Source organism: Macaca nemestrina, chromosome 3, assembly GCF_043159975.1.
Source record: "Macaca nemestrina isolate mMacNem1 chromosome 3, mMacNem.hap1, whole genome shotgun sequence".
In the NCBI taxonomy this organism is placed as follows: Eukaryota; Metazoa; Chordata; class Mammalia; order Primates; family Cercopithecidae; genus Macaca; species Macaca nemestrina.
The window spans coordinates 114,930,796-114,952,994 of record NC_092127.1 but is presented as its reverse complement, the minus strand read 5'-3'; the positions used below and the strand labels follow the sequence as shown (position 1 = coordinate 114,952,994).

The 22,199-nt window shown below is 41.9% G+C and overlaps 1 protein-coding gene and 1 pseudogene across 1 annotated transcript in view; one reads left to right on the top strand and one right to left on the bottom strand.

The window, feature by feature from the left end:
• LOC105499581 (leucine rich repeat containing 66) overlaps positions 1-20,224 on the top strand; it is a 32,628-nt gene extending 12,404 nt beyond the window's left edge. Inside the window, exons 2-4 of the mRNA XM_011772212.3 lie at positions 3,996-4,165; positions 15,650-15,839; positions 17,393-20,224. Coding sequence (XP_011770514.2) covers positions 3,996-4,165; positions 15,650-15,839; positions 17,393-18,999 — 1,967 coding nt within the window. The 3' untranslated portion in view covers positions 19,000-20,224. The remainder of the gene's footprint in view (positions 1-3,995; positions 4,166-15,649; positions 15,840-17,392) is intronic.
• LOC105499579 (small ribosomal subunit protein uS5 pseudogene) lies at positions 2,600-3,514 on the bottom strand (annotated as a pseudogene).
• Positions 20,225-22,199: the final 1,975 nt, after the last annotated feature.

The following is a 22,199-nucleotide window of genomic DNA, read 5'->3' as shown; positions in this document are numbered from 1 at the left end:
TTTGTTTGTTTTTAGTTAATAAAAGATGGGCGTGGTTAAGGGTAATGGTTAAGAGATCTGGGTTTTGATTCCAGCTCCACCCACCATGGTGGTGTTGAGAAAGTTCTTAACTTTGCTGAACCTAATTTTTTTTCGTTTGTAAAATATTGATAACTCCTCAGGCTTTGTGAAGGCTAAAAGGAGATGTTTGTGAAATGTTTAGAGCATAAAGAGTACACAATTAGGAGTTTAAAAATAATTTCTTCCGTCACTTTAAAGCTAGGCATGATCACTGCCTCCACTGAGCTCCTAGGGCACTTACTCAATTCAATTAAGCACTGAGATATTTTAGGAATCATGAGTTTGCATCCCTATATAGGCCAGGCAGGTATCATGAAAATGTTAAGAACGCTGTAGCTTCTTTCATATTGGTGTCTTATTTTGCATTTTTTTCTGACAGACCCATATGCTTGCATATTAAAAGATGTAGGAATATGCTTCTATGCACAAAGAAACATTTTTCTCCAGAGGTTATGTTCAAAATATTTAACAACTGGCCTTCAGCCTGGGCTCCACAGTTGGATGCCTCCTGGCTGTAGTGCTGGAGCCAGGTGCAGCTGGACCGGGGGCAAGGAGAAGATAGACTGAAGTAAGTGCTCAGGGCAGCAGGGTAGTGCACAGGGACTTCGGCAATGGTCATTTCCAAACCAATATGGAAATATTTTTTACCAGAATAAGCTGAATATGTCTTACTTCTCTCCCATTTAAAAAAAAAAAAAAAAAAGTCTTCTTGGCCTATCCTTTGTTTTCCTGTTTTTTTGTCATTGTCGTTGTTGTTGTTTTTTGTTTGTTTGTTTTTGAGACGGAGTCTCACTCTGTTGCCCTAGCTGGAGTACAGTGGTATGGATCTCGACTCACTGCAACCTCTGCCTCCTAGACTCAAACACTACCACACTGGCTAATTTTTGTATTTTTAGTAGAGACAGGGTTTCACCACATTGCCCAGGCTGGTCTTGAACTCCTGACCTCAAGTGATTCACCCGCCTCAGCCTCCGAAGTGCTGGGATTACAGGCATCATCCACTGTGCCCAGTCTGTTTTCTTGTTTTTGACAGAGACATGAGTACAAAGAAATGATAATCTTCTATAAGCTCATACCCTCGTCGACAGCAGGCAGCCTTCATTCAGCTCCAGCCAAATGTCATCTTGTGCCAATTAGAACTTCCAGTTTTCTTAAGAGAAGCCAGAAATGCAAATTTTTATTGAATTTTTAATGTCAGTACAATGATTTTTAAATCTCTATGCAAGCCAGACATGGTGGCCTCTGGCCTATTGAATGTATACTATATTCCACCAAGCATTGCAAAAGTTCAAAGATGTGAATTCTGCCCTGAGAGGACTTGATCATCTGATAGGCAAACAAACAAATAAAAATAAATTTTATGGTCGGACGGTCCATGTGATGAACTACTCTGTATAACTAATAACTTTACCTTGAGTTTATGTCTTATCATTGGATCAGATTAAACTCTTTTAAGAGTAAAGATTCCATGTTGTCCATGCTTGTCCTCAGCACTGACTGCCTTGCCCATAATGTTTTGATCGATTCGTTGTCCTGATGATCTCTTGCTTAGCATGTATACAATTAAATGAACGTATGACAATCTTGATGATGCAGCCATTTCAATTAAGTCATCTCCCTGTATAATCAATCTTACAATAAGTAGCTTGCAGACAGTAGGCAAGGAATAAAGCCTCCTGTAATTGAACCAACCTGATCTTGTTCTGTTGATTAAAGACACAGGCTACATGCAAGAACAGAGCAGAAGGAAATGTAAAAATGCAAACATTTCCTTCTGAAACCCATATGGGAAATGAAATTTGAAAGACAGCTATGACTAGCACCTCCTTCTGAACCTTTATTTATTTTCAGTGCCAAATGGACCTCCTGATTACTCTCTGAAATCAAGTGAAATACAAAGGCAGAGACCAAAATTCAATTTGATTATTTTGCTGGAAAACAAAATCTAGCTATAACTTACTACCTTTGGAAAACACAAGAATGCCTAGGAAATAGTCATAATGTCAACAATAAGTAGCTACAAGAAAGGACATGGCTACAAAATAGCATAAGACAGCTGGGTGTGGTGGCTCATGCCTGTAATCCCAGTATTTTGGGAGGCCAAGGCGGTGGATCACTTGAGGTCAGGAGTTCAAGACCAGCCTGACAAACATGGTAAAACCCCGTCTCTACCAAAAATACAAAAAAAGAAATTAGCCTGGCATGGTGGCAGGTACTTGTAATCCCAGTTACTCGGGAGGCTGAGGCAGAAGACTCACTTGAACCTGGAAGGTGGAAGTTGCAATGAGTGGGGATTGTGCCACCGCACTCCAGCCTGGGTGACAGAGTGACACTCTGCCTCAGAAAAAAATAGAATAAGAAAAATCTTAAAACTGGAAGAATTTATCCATGTAAATAAAGCATCAAAACAACTTTTTTCCTCTATTGTTTAGCACGATTATTTAGTTTTACTATATAGTTCAGTCAAATAAATATTTTTCATATCTTTCAATCAAGGTTATATTTTTAACTGATTCTCTTATTTTTTTTTTCAGGCTTAATGCACTTTATTTTTCTTGTATAAAAAACCCTATGTTGTAGCCACAGCTGGAGCCTGGGTCCGCTGCACGGAGACTCTGGTGTGGGTCTTGACAAGGTGGTCAGTGAATTCCTGATAGGGAGACTTGGTAAACACAGTCTCCTTCCAGAGGTCAGGGGTCAGGTAGCTGTAGGTCTTAGAGATGGCATCAAACATGGCCTTGGCGAAGTTGCCCAGGGTGGCAGTGCAGCCCTGGGCTGAGGTGTAGCAGTCATCTATACCAGCCATCATGAGCAGCTTCTTGGGCACAGGCACTGAGAGGATGCCAGTGCCCCTGGATGCAGGGATGAGGCGCACCAGCACAGAGCCACAGCGGTCTGTCACCTTGCAAGGGATGGTGTGGGGCTTGCCAATCTTGTTCCCCCAGTAGCCTCTGTGCATGGGGACAATGGAGAGTTTGGCCAGGATCATGGCCCCACGGATGGCGGTGGCCACCTCCTTAGAGCACTTAACACCCAGGCCGACGTGGCCATTGTAGTCCCCGAGAGCAACAAAGGCCTTGAACCTGGTGGGCTGGCCAGCACGGGTCTTCTTCTGCACCGGCATAATCTTCAAAACCTCATCTTTGAGAGAAGCCCCCAAGAAAAAGTCAATGATCTCAGATTCCTTAATGGGCAGGGAGAAGAGGTAGATCTCCTCCAGGGACTTGATCTTCATGTCCTTGACCAAGCGGCCCAGCTTGGTGACGGGCATCCACTCCTTATCCTTGGCCTTGCCTCTGCGAGCTCAGCGGCCTCGGCCCGGACCCCGTCCACAGCCGGGACCCCAGCCCCGGATGCCACTGACGAAACCTCCGCGGAAGCCACTGCCCTTCCCCACCCCAGGGCCACCAGGGCCTCCGGGCCACCCCCCCGCTGCACCGGCGTCATCTGCCATTTGGTGTTTTCTTGGAGAAGAAGTGATTCTCTTATTTTAAAAGTAGTACATGCTCATTGAAAGAAAGAATTCAAAAGTGTTCAAAACAACGTTTCTTTTCTTATCCCTCTTCACTTCCCTCAATCATCCTAGTCCTAAGTGTAACTACTAGTAGTTGAGTTTATCTCCTGCCAGGCCTTTTCTTGCTCACTCAAAATCTATGTATGTGTTTGCATATGGCTCTTTTTCCCAAGGACATTGGACTTATACTCTATACTATTCTGTACTTAACTTTTTTCTTCCTGTTCAGTCAGTTTACATGTTGATCTGTCTCATTATCCTTTGAGATTACATATTATTTCATAGTATTAATATACTATACTTTGTTTAGCAATACCTCAGTTGAGAACTCTTAATGTTGTCTCCAATTTTTCAACATTACAAACAGTGCTGCAGTAAATTTCACCAGTTTAGATTTTAACTTACTTTTTCATTTTAACAGGACTGTGGAAACTGAAGTCATTGCAAAGTTTGGATCTGTCATTCAATGGGATATTGCAAATAGGGTGGTCTGATTTTCACAACTGCCTGCAACTGGAGAATCTCTATTTAAAGAGCAACAAGATATTCAAAATTCACCCACAAGCCTTCAAGGACCTCAAAAAATTACAGGTTCTAAAATCATTTTTATAATATTTGAATAAGGAAGACACATGGGCAATTACATTAGAAGCATATTTCTGTTGAAGAGTTTCTTCATGTCCAGTAGTACTGGCTATTAATCAAAAACTGTTAGTCTATTTTAAGATCCCTTAAAGAGCTCAAGTCTCTTTCTTGCCTCAAAAATCAAAGGCCACAATAAGGGACATGAATTTTACTCCAACATAATACTCAACAGCAAGAATTGACACATTATTTTTCTAAGTCAAATTATATCCAACTCCTACATTCCACTTACCAGTTGGCAAGAAATTAAATCTTAGTTATTAGTAAGGCTGTCTCCCTAAGCTACAAGATTGGTGAAAGGTCTCAGGGGTCTTATGCAATATGGAACGCTTGGGGAGGCCCCTGTAAACCAACCTGGCTGATGCTAAGATGTCAACGACCCAGGACTAGATGGGCCTCTGAAACCCAGTGACCCTGTTGCTTCCATTTCAAAATTGGACACAAAACAATAAAAATGATAATGATAATATTTCCCTACTTGTATAACACATGTGCCACATGTAGTTCTAAATGTCCAAACCCATATTGGGGAGATTTATGTCACATTTTGGCCCCATAGTTCCTGTCTCTGGCGCATTGCAGTTAATCTCCCAAGGTGCCAATAGCTGTAAGCGTTAAGGAACTCCTGAAGCCCTGTTCTAGGTCTGGCAGCTTCAGCCCCTTCTCCTCCAAGCACTTTTCTCCACACCCTTCCCTTTGGGAGAATGTTGTAAAATCTCCTCTCAGTGGTCCTTTAGCAACACCGGAGTGGCCTGCAGTGTAGCACTACGAGATGGTTTGGAAGAGTCTTTAGTCCTCCATCTCCATAACCTCCACCACAACTCCCATTCTTTATATAGGCCAGCATCATTCAATAGAAACATAGAATGTGAGCCACACATGCAATTTTAAATGTTAGATGTTAGTAGCTAGAGTGAAATGTTTTAAATGTTAGTAACTAGACTGCAAAAGTTAAAATACACAAGTGAATTTCATCTTAGTGGTGTTATTTACCGAATATTATATTTTACATGTCATCAATATAGAAATTATTAATGAAATATTTTATATCCCCCTTTTTTTATTACACTTTAAGTTCTACGGTACATGTGCACAACGTGCACGTTTGTTACATATGTATACATGTACCATGTTGGTGTGCTGCATCCATTAATTCGTCATTTACATTAGGTATATCTCTTAATGCTATCCCTCCCCCTTCCCCCCCTCTCCACAATAGGACCCGGTGTGTGATGTTCCCCTTCCTGTGTCCAAGTGATCTCATGGTTCAATTCCCACCTATGAGTGAGAACATGCGGTGTTTGGTTTTCTGTTCTTGTGATAGTTTGCTGAGACTAATGGTTTCCAGCTGCATCCATGTCCCTACAAAGGACAGGAACTCATCCTTTTTTATGGCTGCATAGTATTCCATGGTGTATATGTGCCACATTTTCTTAATCCAGTCTGTCACTGATGGGCATTTGGGTTGATTCCAAGTCTTTGTTATTGTGAATAGTGCCACGATAAACATATGTGTGCATGTGTCTTTATAGCAGCATGACTTATAATCCTTTGGGTATATCCCCAGTAATGGGATGGCTGGGTTAAATGGTATTTCTAGTTCTAGATCCTTGAGGAATCGCCATACTGTTTTCCACAATGGTTTAACAGTTTACAGTCCCACCAACAGTGTAAAAGTGTTCCTATTTCTCCACATCCTCTCCAGCACCTGTTGTTTCCTGATTTTTTAATGATTGCCATTCTAACTGGTGTGAGATGATATCTCATTGTGGTTTTGATTTGCATTTCTCTGATGGCCAGTGATGATGAGCATTTTTTCACATGTCTGTTGGCTGTATGAATGTCTTCTTTTGAAAAGTGTCTATTCATGTCCTTTGCCCACTTTTTGATGGGGTTGTTTGTTATTTTCTTGTAAATTTGATTGAGTTCTTCATAGGTTCTGGGTATTAGCCCTTTGTCAGATGAGTAGATTGCAAAAATTTTCTCCCATTCTGTAGGTTGCCTGTTCACTGTGATGGTAGTTTCTTTTGCTGTGCAGAAGCTCTTTAGTTTAATTAGATCCCATTTGTCAATTTTGACTTTTGTTGCCGTTGCTTTTGGTGTTTTGGACATGAAGTCCTTGCCCATGCCTATGTCCTGAATGGTGTTACCTAGGTTTTATTCTAGGGTTTTTATGGTTTTAGGTCTCTAATAGATCTTGAATTAATTTTCGTATAAGGAGTAAGGAAAGGATCCAGTTTCAGCTTACTACTTATGGCTAGCCAATTTACCCAGCACCATTTATTAAATAGGGAATCCTTTCCCCTTTTCTTGTTTTTGTCAGGTTTGTCAAAGATTGGATGGCTGTAGATGTGTGGTATTATTTCTGAGGGCTCTGTTCTGTTTCATTCATCTATATCTCTGTTTTGGTACCAGTACCATGCTGTTTTGGTTACCGTAGACTTGTAGTACAGTTTAAAGTCAGGTAGCATGATGCCTCCAGCTTTGTTCTTTTGGCTTAGGATTGTCTTGGTAATGCGGGCTCTTTTTTGGTTCCATATGAACTTTAAAGCAGTTTTTTCCAATTCTGTGAAGAAAGTCATTGGTAGCTTAATGGGGATGGCATTGAATCTATAAATTACCTTGGGCAGTGTGGCCATTTTCACAATATTGATTCTTCCTATCTAAGAGCACGGTATGTTCTTCCATTTGTTTGTGTCCTCCTCTATTTCAGTGAGCAGTGGTTTGTAGTTCTCCTTGAAGAGGTCCTTTACATCCCTTGTAAGTTGGATTCCTAGGTATTTTATTCTCTTTGAAGCAATTGTGAATGGGAGTTCATTCATGATTTGGCTCTCTGTTTCTCTGTTACTGGTGTATAAGAATGCTTGTGATTTTTGCACATTAATTGTGTATCCTTAGACTTTGCTGAAGCTGCTTATCAGCTTAAGGAGATTTTGGGCTGAGACAATGGGGTTTTCTAAATATACAATCATGTCATCTGCAAACAGGGACAATTTGACTTCCTCTTTTCCTAACTGAATACCCTTTATTTCTTTCTCTTGCCTGATTGCCCTAGCCAGAACTTCCAACACTATGTTGAATAGGAGTGGTGAGAGAGGGCATCCCTGTCTTATGCCAGTTTTCAAAGGGAATGCTTCCAGTTTTTGCCCATTCAGTATGATATTGGCTGTGGGTTTGTCATAAATAGCTCTTATTATTTTGAGATACGTTCCATCAATACCGAATTTATTGAGAATTTTTAGCATGAAGGGATGTTGAATTTTGTCAAAGGCCTTTTCTGCATCTATTGAGATAATCATGTGGTTTTTCTCTTTAGTTCTGTTTATATGCTGAATTACATTTACTGATTTGCATATATTGACCCAGCCTTGCATCCCAGGGATGAAGCCCACTTGATCGTGGTGGATAAGCTTTTTGAAGTGCTGCTGGATTCGGTTTGCCAGTATTTTAATGAGGATTTTTGCATTGATGTTCATCAGGGATATTGGTCTAAAATTCTCTTTTTTTGCTGTATTTCTGTCAGGCTTTGGTATCAGGATGCTGTCAGCCTCGTAAAATGAGTTAGGGAGGATTCCCTCTTTTTCTATTGATTGGAATAGTTTCAGAAGGAATGGTACCAACTCCTCTTTGTATCTCTGGTGGAATTCAGCTGTGAATCCGTCTCGTCCTGGATTTTTTTTCATTGGTAGGCTATCAATTATTGCCTCAATTTCAGAGCCTGCTATAGGTCCATTCAGGGATTCAACTTCTTCCTGGTTTAGTCTTGGGAGAGTGTAAGTGTCCAGGAAATTATCCATTTCTTCTAGATTTTCTAGTTTATTTGCGTAGAGGTGTTTATAGTATTCTCTGATGGTAGTTTGTATTTCTGTGGGGTCAGTGGCGATACCCCCTTTATCATTTTTTATTGCGTCTATTTGATTCTTCTCTCTTTTCTTTTTATTAGTCTTGCTAGGGGTCTATCAATTTTGTTGATCTTTTCAAAACACCAGTGCCTGGATTCATTGATTTTTTGGAGGGTTTTTTGTGTCTCTATCTCCTTCAGTTCTGCTGCGATCTTAGTTATTTTTTGCCTTCTGCTAGCTTTTGAATGTGTTTGTTCTTGCTTCTCTAGTTCTTTTAACTGTGATGTTAGGGTGTCAATTTTAGATCTTTCCAGCTTTCTCTTGTGGGCATTTAGTGCTATAAATTTCCCTCTACACACTGCTTTAAATGTGTCCCAGAGATTCTGGTATGTTGTATCTTTGTTCTCATTGGTTTCAAAGAACATCTTTATTTCTGCCTTCATTTCATTATGTACCCAGTAGTCATTCAGGAACAGGTTATTCAGTTTCCATGTAGTTGAGCAGTTTTGATTGAGTTTCTTAGCGCTGAGTTCTAGTTTGATTGCACTGTGGTCTGAGAGACAGTTTGTTATAATTTCTGTTCCTTTACATTTGCGGAGGAGTGCTTTACTTCCAACTGTGGTCAATTTTGGAATAAATGCAATGTGGTGCTGAGAAGAATGTATATTCTGTTGATTTGGGGTGGAGAGTTCTGTAGTAGTCTATTAGGTCCACTTGGTGCAGAGTTGAGTTCAATTCCTGGATATCCTTGTTGACTTTCTGTCTCATTGACCTCTCTAATGTTGACAGTGGGGTGTTAAAGTCTCCCATTATTATTATATGGGAGTCTAAGTCTCTTTGTAAGTCTCTAAGGACTTGCTTTATGAATCTGGGTGCTCCTGTATTGTATGCATATATATTTAGGATAGGTAGCTCTTCCTGACGAATTAATCCCTTTACCATTATGTAATGGCCTTCTTTGTCTCTTTTGATCTTTGATGGTTTAAAGTCTGTTTTATCAGAGACTAGGATTGCAACCCCTGCTTTTTTTTATTCTCCATTTGCTTGGTAGATCTTCCTCCCTCCCTTTATTTTGAGTCTATGTGTGTCTCTGCATGTGAGATGGGTCTCCTGAATACAGCAAACTGATGGGTCTTGATTCTTTATCCAATTTGCCAGCCTGTGTCTTTTAATTGGACCATTTAGTCCATTTATATTTAAGATTAATATTGTTATATGTGAACATGATCCTGTCATTATGATATTAGCTGGTTACTTTAATCGCTCGTTGATGCAGTTTCTTCCTAGCATCAATGAACTGTACATTTCGACATGTTTTTGCAATGGCTGGTATGTGTTGTTCCTTTCCATGTTTAGTGCTTCCTTCAGGATCTCTTGTAGGGCCGGCCTGGTGGTGACAAAATCTCTAAGCATTTGCTTGTCTGTAAAGGATTTTATTTCTCCTTCACTTATGAAACTTAGTTTGGCTGGATATGAAATTCTGGGTTGAAAATTCTTTTCTTTAAGAATGTTGAATATTGGCCCCCACTCTCTTCTGGCTTGGAGAGTTTCTGCCGAGAGTTCTGCTGTCAGTCTGATGGGCTTCCCTTTGAGGGTAACCCGACCTTTCTCTCTGGCTGCCCTTAAGATTTTTTCCTTTATTTCAACTTTGGTGAATCTGACAATTATGTGTCTTGGAGTTGCTCTTCTCGAGGAGTATCTTTGTGGCATTCTCTGTATTTCCTGGATTTGAATGTTGGCCTGCCTTACTAGGTTGGGGAAGTTCTCCTGGATGATATCCTGCAGAATGTTTTCCAACTTGGTTCCATTGTCCCCGTCACTTTCAGGCACCCCAATCAGACATAGATTTGGTCTTTGTACATAATCCCATATTTTTTGGAGACTTTGTTCATTTCTTTTTACTCTTTTTTCTCTACACTTCTCTTCTCACTTCATTTCCTTCATTTGATCTTCAATCGCTGATACTCTTTCTTCCAGTTGATCGAGTCGGTTACTGAAGCTTGTGTATTTGTCACATAGTTCTCGTGTTATGTTTTTCATCTCTATCAATTGTTTTAAGGACTTCTCTACATTGGTTATTCTAGTTAGCCATTGGTCAAATCTTTTTTCAAGGTTTTTAGTTTCTTTGCACTGGTTACATAGTTCCTCCTTTAGCTCTGAGAAGTTTTATTGACTGAAGCCTTCTTCTCTCAACTTGTCAAAGTCATTCTCCATCCAGCTTTGTTCTGTTGCTGGCGATGAGCTGCATTCCTTTGGAGGCAGAGATGCACTCTGATTTTTTGAATTTCCAGCTTTTCTGCACTGCTTTTTCCCCATCTTTGTGGTTTTATCTGCCTTTGGTCTTTGATGATGGTGACGTACTGATGGGGTTTTGGTGTGGGTGTCCTTTCTGTTTGTTAGTTTTACTTCTGACAATCAGGACCCTCAGCTGTAGGTCTGTTGGAGTTTGCTTGAGGTCCACTCCAGACCCTGTTTGCCTGGGTAGCAACAGCAGAGGCTGCAGAAGATAGAATATTGCTGAATAGTGAGTGTTGCTGTCTGATTCTTGCTCTGGAAGCTTCGTCTCAGGGGTGTACCCCACTGTGTGAGATGTGAGGTGTTGGTCTGCACCTAGTGGGGGATGTCTCCCAGTTAGGCTACTCAGGGGTCAGGGACCCACTTGAGCAGACAGTCTGTCCATTCTCAGATCTCAACCTCCATGCTGGGAGATCCACTGCTCTCTTCAAAGCTGTCAGACAGGGGCATTTACCTCTGCCGAGGTTTCTGCTGCTTTTTGTTTAGCTATGACCTGTCCCCAGAGGAGGAGTCTACAGAGGCAGGCCAGCCTTCTTGAGCTGTGGTGGGCTCCACCCAATTCGAGCTTCCTAGTGGCTTTGTTTACCTACTTAAGCCTCAGCAATGGTGGGCACCCCTCCCCCAGCCTCGGTGCCGCCTTGCAGTTAGATCTCAGACTGCTGTGCTAGCAATGAGGGAGGCCCTGTGGGCGTGGGACCCTCCCTGCCAGGTGTGGGATATAATCTCCTAGTGTGCCGTTTGCTAAGACCCTTGGTAAAGCACAGTATTAGGGTGGGAGTTACCCGATTTTCCAGGTGTTGTGTGTCTCAATTTCCTTTGGCTAGGAAAAGGAATTCCCTTCCCCCTTGCACTTCCCAGGTGAGGTGATGCCGACTGCTTCAGCTCTCGCTGGTCGGGCTGCAGCCGCAGAGCAGTGCCAACTATCTGACATGCCCCAGTGAGATGAACCCGGTACTTCAGTTGAAAATGCAGAAATCACCCATCTTCTGTGTCACTCACACTGGGAGCTGCAGGCTGGAGCTGTTCCTATTCGGCCATCTTGGGTGCACCCCCCCCATATCCCCTTTTCATAGTAAGTCTTCAAAACCTGGTGGATATTTTGCACTTACCATACATCCCAGTTTGGACCACCCCTGTTTTAATTGCTCGATAGCCACGTTTAAGCTCTTTGAGTACATATATGATATGTGTTTTGTTTTCCAGTGCTTAGCATACGCCTGGTACCTGATACATATGTTTAAATACTTGTTAAATGAACAAAGGAATGAATAAGTGGCTGATGGACATGGATAGGTGTGTTAGTCATCTATTGGTGTGGCTATCATATTAAGCAATGCCAACATAGAAAACAGGTTTTCCCAGTGTTCTGCAAAGTGCTATTCAGGCATAGCTGCAAGATAAGCCTCCAACTCCCCACTTCCAACCAGAATGGCTTCTGGAATCCCTCTTCTGCAGAAGGGAGACTAGTGAAGCAGTGATGGGGAGTGTGGCCTTGAGCCAGCTGCCTGCGCTTAAACTTAACCTCAGCCACTTTCCAGCCACAGTATCTTAAGCAAGTTATCAAATCTCTCTGTGTTTCACTTTTCTCTTCTGAAAAATGAAGATAATTTAGTTCCTCTCAGAGTTTTGTGAGAATTGTTTTAATACATATACAGTGCTTAGAGCAGTGCTTAGAATACAGTAAGCACTTTATAAATGTAGTCTGTGTATAGAAATTTTAAAATGGCCACTGTCTCCTGCTCTTTTAACATAGAAATCTGATTCTGCCACTTCTTGGTTAAAACCCTTCCAAGATTTCACTGCAAGGACCTGACCCCTGACTGCCTCTCCAGTCTCCTTTCAAGCCTCTTCCCTGGCTGTCTGCACTCCTGCCTCTGTTTTCACTTCAACTCCTCCCCACTTGCTGGTCCTTTGCCTGGAGCCAACTTCTGTTAATCCTGTCAGTTTTGCTAAAATATTATTTCCTCGTGGAGGCCTTCCCTGGGCCTCCAGATTAAATTAATTCCCCTTCCTAAACACTTATAATATGCTATACATTTCCTCTCATTGCACTTGTCCCAGCTGAAATTACTTAGTTTTAGGTATGATTAGTTGTTAATGCCTGTGCCCTCACACCCTTCTACCCTATGGTAAGCTCTTTGAGGACATACATCGTATCTGTTTTCTTTTCCCATGCTTAGCATATGCCTGGTACCTAACACATATTTTAAAATACTTATCAAATAAACAAAGGAATGAATAAATTGGTGATGGACATGGATAGAAGTATTAGTTATCTATTGCTGCATAATACATTACTACAAACTTACGAACTTAAAACCACACACATAGATTATCTCACAATTTCTATGAGACAGGAATCCAGGCATGGCTTGCCTGGGGTCTCCACTTAAGGGTCTCTCAAGAGGCTGCAATCAAATCACTGGCAAAGGCTAGCATCTAACTGAAAAGCCCAGCTAGAAAAGGATTCTCTTCCAAGTTCATGTGGCCGTCGGCAGGGTTCAGTTCCTTGTGGGCTGCTGGAGTAAGGGCTCAATTTCTTGCTGGCTGTTGGACAAAGCCTGCCTTCAGTCCTATGCCATGTGGGCCTCTCCATAGGGCGGTTCACAATGTGGCAGCTTGTTTCAGAGCCAGTGAGGGAGAGAGTCTGCTAGCAAGAACGTTATAATTCTTCATAAATGTCATCATGGAAGTGGCATTCCATTGTTTTCCATAGTCTGTTCGTTAGAAACAAATCACTGGTCCTGCCTGCACCCAAGGGGAGGAGAGTACTCAAGGGCCTGATCACCAAGGAGGCAGGATCATTGGAGACCATCCTAGAGTCTGTCTGCTACAGTAGTCATGAGGACAGATGGAAAGGTCCACCTAATTTGGTAGTTAATTGGTAGTATATTGTATACTCCTTGTATATGTAATTTGCCCTTCATCTGTTGTATTTCCTGTGCATTTTATTGTGCTCTATGAGTCTTCTGCAGCTCACAGGTAATGGATGCCACAGCCAGACTAAAAATCAACCTCGAGGATGTTTTATATACAGCTGTAATTCTCAATGCACTGTAACTGCCCTAGAATCATACCATTTCTTCTCCTCTAATATCCCTTCTGCATGTTTGGCAATATCTCTAAAAACTGGTTTTGGAACATGATGAACATATTTGGTACCAAAAATGCTGAATATCAAAATGGATGTTGTTTTCTTCTGGGCAATGAATTTAATACTTGCACTATTCTATGTGATTTCCCATGTGGAAATCTTTTCAGAAGCCAGATAGATTTTTCAAGCATAAATTCATCACCATGCTTTGATGGATGAAATAAGTTTCACTGACATTTCAAATTAGCACTTCTTTTCCTAATCTTATCCCATTCTTAAATGCAGTGATTTGTGAAGCAATATTATATATGTTTCTCCCAATCTTTCCTTAATGTATACCCCTTTCAAATGCTGGTAGATGGGTATTTCTTTAGCCAAATTGTACAATTCCGTTTTACTCTTCTCTCAGAAATTGTTCCTCCTGAGTCATTTTATTAATTTTTCTATCCTCCCTCCAGTTTTGCTTTTGGTTCCATTATTTGTAATATAATAAGATGCTAGGACAAAAAATAAATGCAGACATGCACTTAAAAGAAAATAATTACCTGAAAAACATCAGAATATTTCAATCTGTTGTCAAGCGATATATAAGAAAGCTACTGATCCTCACCAAGATGAGGCTAAAGCCAAATATTTTTTCTTTCCAATCCCACAGTCTCCTACCTCCAATTTCTGGCAACCTTCTTTTGAGAGTCAACACTGCTTGGCTATTCATTAATGGAAAATTCACGCTTACTACCCAAATTCACAAAAAAATTGTGATTCTGTATGTAATGGTCTTGTTTGTGGCATTGTTTGATTATTTGCTTGAATAAGCCCTTCTTTAGGAATTTACATAACCCAAAACGTAAGTGCTGATTTTTCCCAGGTGTCTATAAAACAATTGGCCTTGATAACAGTCAGCCTTTCTAGCTTTTATTCATCATCCTCTTTTTTGAAAGCAAGGACTGTATTTTCATTTTTATGATTTTCTCTTCTCCTAATAACCACCTGCGTCTCCCCAAACCTCATGAGCCACTCTGGTGCCTCTGCCCCAGGCCTCCTCAACGCAGCCCTTCCTTCACTCAAGTGCTGCAGGGGCTCAGACTCCAAGAGGGTATGTTCTGCAGTGGAAGGCACACAACTGTGAAGCCAGATCAGATCTCAGCTCTACCATTTCATTCCTTCCTTCCTTCCTTTCTGTTGTTTACACAGTACCTGCTGTGTACTAGGTGCTAGGGTCTATGTAGGATATACTGTGTGACTTAACCTAGCTTCTTCCTCTGTATAATAGGTGAAAATGAAGAAATTGTTAAGATCAGAGGTCATGTATGTGAAGTACCTACTGGCATATCTGGGACCCAGCAGGGCTCTGTAAATGGCAGCTAAAGCTCCTCCTAACTGTGCTTTCCCTGCTATGTCATGCTCCTGTCATGTCCAACGTCTACAGATCCTGCTTTCTGTTTCTAGAGACACTGGATCCTTCGTGTTCCGCTTTCCCCTTGATTTCTGATCAGACTAGAAAAATTAGTCATACTGCATGTACTGAATAGCCACGGATGCAGAGAAATGTATTACTACTCTTGAGATAATATTTGATTCAAAAGACCTCTCTTTGAGGCCAGGTGCATGCCTGTAATTCCAGCATTTTGGGAGGCCAAGGCCTTGGGAGGATTACTTGAGCCCAGGAATTTGAGTCCAATTAAGCAACATAGTGAGATTTCATCTCTACCAGAAAAAATAAATAAATAAGATTTCTGTTCAACCACAGTTCTGTGTTCTACATTTTCATCATCCAGTATTTTCTGCTGCTTTCAAGATTGGTGTAGTTCTAGAAATTCTTGACCTGGTATCCAATTCTAGACCTTGATAACATGAGCATCTAGGTTTTATTTAACAATACAAATTACACTCAGGAAAGAAGGAAGAGAAAATGATTAAGCATCAAATATAGGCATAATACTTAAAGCTTTCACATACATTTAATGCTTCCAGCAACCCTGGGAGGGAGGCTTATAGAAAGTAAACAATTTGTCAAGACTTGTAAACTTTTTAGGGGTAGAACAGAGACTTAAAACCCACTATTCCGTGACTTGTAAACCAGTGTCAAATCCATATTGCCTCCACAGAGACATAAACAGTATTTTTCTGTAACTCATTTATTTTATCTCTAAATGTCTTTATCCACAGACCATCCTAAACTTCTTTCTTCTCAAACAGGTCATAGACCTCAGCAACAATGATCTGTCCACCATCCTACCAATGATGATCATAGCTTTAGAATTTCCCCATCTAGTGGTTGACTTGGCTGATAATCACTGGCAGTGTGATGATAGTGTGACAGTCTTTCAAAATTTTATTTCTGAATCCTGGAGGAAAACATGGAATGTCATTTGCAACAGGTGTATAGGTAAGTCAGTAACGTCTCTCTGAAAGGCTCCGTTTATACTGAAAAATGCACATAAACATTTTAGTCTCATTTGAAATAATGACAGTCCCCCTGAAAGCAAAAGTGCTGATCCTTGGCATTAGTCAGTCTGTGTCATAGAAAAATCACTGGTGCCAAATAACTGTTTTCCTCAGTTCATCAATTATTTTCTTCATGTGGTCAAAGAAACACAGTTCAACTCACTCAGCATCAATTGGATTTGGTCAAAAGGAGGAATTCCACTAGAAGAGAGTTTTGTTCTGACACACCAAACTTTATTCTCAAGAACCCTAGACAGGCTGTTGGCATTAGACAAGAATTAAAAATTGAGTAAAATTTAATGTCACAGTTTTATCCAAATTCCTAACAAATAACCTATTAAAGAAAGAACTTTTAAAATTAGAAATATAATTATTTTAGATGTTTGCTAACATTCTAAAGGTGTGATCCTCTACATACACAAAACACACACACATATTACAAAAGCATATTTTCCTTTAATTTGTTCCTTGCCCCTCTCCCAAAGTGCTGGAATATGTTACTGGGGTTGAACATTCTGGGAAGCTTTTTTTTACATTAACTACCTTGGCTAAATCTCAACCTCATATATAGAAAAAAAAAAGTCCATGAAAAAAAATGAGTCATAGATTCTGTTCTATTCAGGACTGCCATTCCAGTAGGAACATGGCCATGCCTACCAGGTTTAGAGGAAGTTCATGAAGATCAGAGAGAAGTCTTAATGTCATCAGCTACATTTGTTTCACTCCACAACTGACATTCTGAGGGTAGAGAGCAAAATGTCAGGAACCAATAAAGAAAACGGAATATTTTTGCTGTTTACTAGTACATGGAGTAGGTAAGATTATGGAGGAAGGAGAAGCCATGTACATGTGGCTGTCCCTCTAGTCTGGCTTCTTCCTCCCACAGGCAGCAGTGAGGCAGGAAGCCTAAGGTACATACAACCTCCAGGACCTCTCAGCAACAGACCTCAGCCTGATAGCCATGTATAAATGCATACAACCATAAACATGCTGTTGGCATTAAACAAAAACGAATGAATGAATAATATTTTTAAACTGCTGATCGTGATGTAATGTACACTTTAACTTGTAGCTAGATAAGGACTGAGGAGGACTCACAGAAGCTTCTGAAACCCCTAGAATCTGGAGCTGGGGGCAGTGGCTCACACCTGTAGTCCCAGCTGTTCAGGAGGCCAAGGGACAAGAATCGCTTGATGCCAAGAGTTTGAGACCAGCCTTGGCAACGTAGTTACAACCCTTGTCTCTGTAAAATGGAAAATTAAAAAAAAGCAGCCCAGGCGTGGTGGCACACACCTGTAGTCCCAGCTACTCTGGGGGCTGAAGTAGGAGGATCGCTTGAGCCCAGGAGTCTGAGGCTTCAGTGAGTTATGATTGTGCCACCCCTCTCCATGCTGGGTGACAGAGACCCCAATTCTGAAAAAAAGAAAGAAGAAAAGCCCCTGCAATCTTATTTCAATGTTTGCTTAATGTGTATTTTTTTAATCCCACTTTCAGGGAGTGAGGAGGCCAATGGGGGTACTCCCCAGAGCAGGATTTCCAGGGAAACCAGCCTTCCTCCCATTCATCTGCATCCCGTGAAAAGCCTCATAAGGAGCAAAGCAGAGAGGCCCCAGGGAGGAAGGCACATGGGTGTTTCCACTCTGGGGAAGAAGGCAAGGACCAGCTCTGGTCTCAGGGAGAAGCAGAGATGGCTGCCAAGGAGTGTTAGAAGCACCCGCGATGTGCAGGCTGCCGGCAGAAAGGAGGACGCTCCCCAGGACCTGGCTCTGGCAGTGTGCCTGTCAGTGTTCATCACATTCCTTGTCGCCTTCTGTCTGGGGGCTTTCACAAGGCCTTATATTGACAGACTGTGGCAACAAAAGTGCCAGAACAAAAGCCCTAGCCTGGACAACGCGTGTTCAAACGAGGGCTTTTACGATGACATCCAAGCTGTGGGGCACACACCACACCCAGAGTCCCATCTGCACCAAGCATTTCCTCATCTAAGCCTCTACAAGAACCAGACCCCTTTCTGGGCGACACAGCCACACTCACATGCCACCATAATTCCTGATAGAACTCTGGGAAGCAGCAGGAAGGATCCTGGCAGTCCGCAGAGCTCAGGACAGTGCGGGGACAACACCGGGACAGGAAGTGGAAATGATAGTGCAGTCTATTCCATTCTCCAGAGACACCCACATGCTGGTAACCATGAACTAATGTCAGCAACACAGGATCACATCCATAGGAATGATGTTCTTGGAGAACGGACTTATGAAACTGTGGCCCAGGAAGAGTCTCTCAGTGCACATTCAGTGGGCGTCTCTTCTGTAGCTGGCATGTCTCATGCTGTCTCTGGCTCCTCTCACGCTGTCTCTGGCTCAAGCTGTTATGATTCCAATGAATTAGACCCGTCCCTCTCCGGAGAAATGACAGCTTCCCTCTGTAAAATGCTAACACATGCAGAAGCACAGAGGATTGGAGACAGTAAGGAAAGAGGGGGCACCGAACAGTCACTTTGGGACTTGCAGATGGAATTTTCTAAGGAAAGGCAAGTGAGTTCATCCATTGACTTGCTGAGCATACAGCAGCCAAGGCTCTCGGGGGCAAGTGCTGAGGGAGCACTTTCAGCCCACTACAGCGAGGTTCCACACAGTGACCCAAGAGACATGGATCCATCAGTCTTTCCTCCAAGATGGGATGGTGGCCTGGATATCACTCCTGCTAACAAGGAACCAGTGCAGAAATCCACTCTTTCTGACACTTGCTGTGAGTTGGAGAGTGACTGTGACTCTGATGAGGGGTCTCTGTTCACTCTGAGCTCCATAAGTTCAGAAGGTGCGAGGAGCAAGACTGAAGAGGCAGCACCTGACGAGGAGCCCCTGCAGGACGAGAGCTCAGGGGCAAGCAAGGACAATGTGACGGCTATAGACAGTCTTGAGGACAATGTCACCTTCCAAACAATTGCAGGGAAATGCAAGAATCAGGAAGATCACTTTGAAAAATCTCTCATTTCCACTCCAGACTCTGGTGTGTACAAGACTCATCTGGAAAATGCCTCTGACACTGACAGATCTGAGGGCCCATCACCCTGGCCCAGGTCACTGGGGAATAGTCCCTGAGGGGATAAGATTCCGGGCATGTTTACTTATAATTATGACACAGCTTTTCAATCCAAGGCAGCAGAATGGCATTGCTCACTTAGAGACTTAGAATTTTCTAATGTGGATGTTTTACAACAAACACCACCATGTTCTGCTGAAGTTCCCTCAGATCCTGATAAGGCTGCCTTCCATGAAAGAGACTCAGACATTTTAAAATAAGAAACTTTCATTAAGGAAATATTCACAGCTCTAAACAATATTCCTTTAATGATCATGGCAGGGGAAAACTGAAACCTTCACAACAAGATCCTGAAGGAGACAACATGAATTCCAACCAGGTGGACACTGATGCAAATGAGGGTTTTGTGGGCCCACTTGAGGAGGATGATTCTAGAAGGGTTATAAGCTAAACACACTTGTTAACATCCTGTGGGGATGAACCTGCTCTTCAGTGTGAAAGAGAAAGAGGGGAATATTTTGAGATCATTCCAAGAACCATGCACCATTATTACAAGAGCTCCCAAATGAAACCAGTTCACTAAGAACACAGGAGCACTTCATCAATAGATTGGGATAAATATTCAGAAGATAATCTGTTGCAGTTAGACAAAATGATTCTAACTTTCCTTCTCAAATACAGACGTGGAGCAATCTGATGGGATTTGGCTCTCTGAAAAGAACAGCTTTAGGATGACAAAGACAAGGATGTTCAACTTTATCATCAAAGAGAATTCAAGTGACATTTTTTCATACATATTGAAGCACTTAAGTGGAAATGCTGGATAGATTTTAATGAATTCTGAACACACACTAGCACAACTTTTTGGAGGCTGATCATGAAACTGCAAAATTGAGAAAATCCTGAGTAATTATAAATGTTTTTAAATAAGTTATGTTAAAAGAGAAGTGGGACCACTTTTTAGAATGAAGTGTAAATTAAAAAATCAATTTTCAAGAAAAGAATTGATGATTTCTATAAAGAAAAAGATTCTCTGGCATATCCTTGCCTAGCCCTTCCTTGGCATGACTTGCTACACTCTAGCCATCATGAGCTGTGTCCTTCTGTTCATCCTCTGCTTCACAATATTTTCTCATCTTCCTTCTTGATATCCCCCCTCTGCTTGCCCTCTTAAAGACAGCACTCCTCAAGGGTGTTTGTTTATTCCTAGTCTTTCTTTATGATTCCTTTCTCCTTGAACCTCACTGTGTAGCAACCGGCTCTACACAGATACGCCAGACCTGCATGGCAAGTCCTACCTCCCTCCCAAGCTCCAGACTCGCATTCTTAACCCTAGTTGCCCAAATTCATATAGGTCATCTGAGCATCTAAAATTCATTGTTGTTTTTTTATACAAAATAGTAATAGACTCAAAATCTCCCTATATTGCCCAGACTAGTCTTGAACTCTGGGGCTCAAGCAGTCCTCCTGCTTCAGCCTGTCAAAGTGCAGGGATTACAGGCATGAGCCACTGTGTCTGGCCAAATTCATCTTTTTCTTTCACAAATATAATCTCTCATATTCCCTTTCTTGGTCAACAGTATCATAACATCCACCCAGTAAACCCAGTTAAAATTTCTGACTTATCTGTCTCCTTTTCATTTTCTATATCTGAGCAGCCTCTAAGCTCTGTGTGGTGGAAGTTCCTGAATGTCTATACAGGTGGACATTTAGGCTTGATAATATGGAGGAGGGCTAGCCAATTTGTGTTAAACCATTGTTTGCATAGAAAACACACTGTTTTTACTTACAGTGTATATTTACTTAGGGTAGACTAAGGTTGAAGGTGTTGGGGTTCTGTGGAAGGGCCTTAAGAGCCCCCTAGTCCACCTGTTGGCATCATCACTAGTCCAACCAGATCTAACTCCTCAATGACTCTTAACTTTGTTACATGTGCTCTCAATCCCCAAATAAAGCACATCCCTTGTCTATTACCTAGATTATTGTGACCTTTAGTACTTCTCCTTGACCCTCATTCACCCCTAAATAATCTTATATCTAACCCATCATGATCCTGCTCAAAAATTTTTGATGACTCTCACTGCCTGTATAAAAACCAAATTCCATAATCTAGACACACCCTACCTTTCTGACTTCATCTCATCACATTGTCACTCAACTGCACATTCTACATTCTGGTCTATGTCATGTAACATTCATCATTTATTTATTTCAGCAAACCCTTTAGACCTTTTCTGGGCCCCTTATCAATTTCTCCCCAATTGCTATTTTGAACTTTCACTGTCCTTGAATTTTCACTGAGAATATTTAGGAAGAAGCTCCTCACTCACCTACTCCATAGCTATGTGCACTTCTTATGTGCACACCTACCCTCATTCGTGTCCTCTCATGACCCAAGGTCATGGGTCCATTCATGTTTCTCTTGCATGCTCTTCCAACCTCCCCCTATCTAATGTATTCTTCCCACAGGATAAGCCTGCTCAAGTCCCTTGGATACTAAAAGAAAATGCCACCCTGCAGCTCCCTCAAAATGCCACCTTCTTCTCTCATAGCTAGGTGTCTCAAAGTGATGGTCAGCAACTCGCCATGGCCTCTTCAGCACACTGCAGCCTGACTTTGGCTCACTTTTCTTTTGACCTGTGCCAGTAAAGGTCACCAACAACCTCCAGTTGCCACATACAATGGGCCCTTCAGTCTTCACCAAGGAAAACCTCTTCAGCATTCCCCAAAGCTTAGCTTAAGGAAGAAGTATAGGCTCCTTCTTTGACCACCGTTGACTACTCCCACCTTGAAACTCATTTTCAGTGGTTTTGTGATACATCTCTGTAAAGATGAGGTCTCAGGAGTACACAGATGACAAGAAACAGGGATGACTGAAGACAGTTTAATGAAGGAATCATTTGCAAAGATCTAGGATTAAGGTAAACTAGCAAGGGAAGGTGATGGACCTCTAGGCTAGCAGCAGGGGACAGCCTTGACACCCTTAGACCTGTAGAGATAAGGCAAAGTTGCAACCATGAGGTTGCCTAGCAAGAGCCCTGGTCTTTGGCAGACCATAGCCAGTAACAATCCATTTACAGCAGAAGGAAGCCAGAAGGTGATCACCCCAGCCTTTCTCTTCTCACTCTCCAATCTCCTGGCCATGACCCCAAGTGGCTGAACTCTTGAAGCCAGAGGACAAGAGAGGCATTGATGTGGTCCACAGCAATCAGCCTTCCAGGCCACAGAGCAGGATGGAGAAGGATAGTGGATTTGGAGG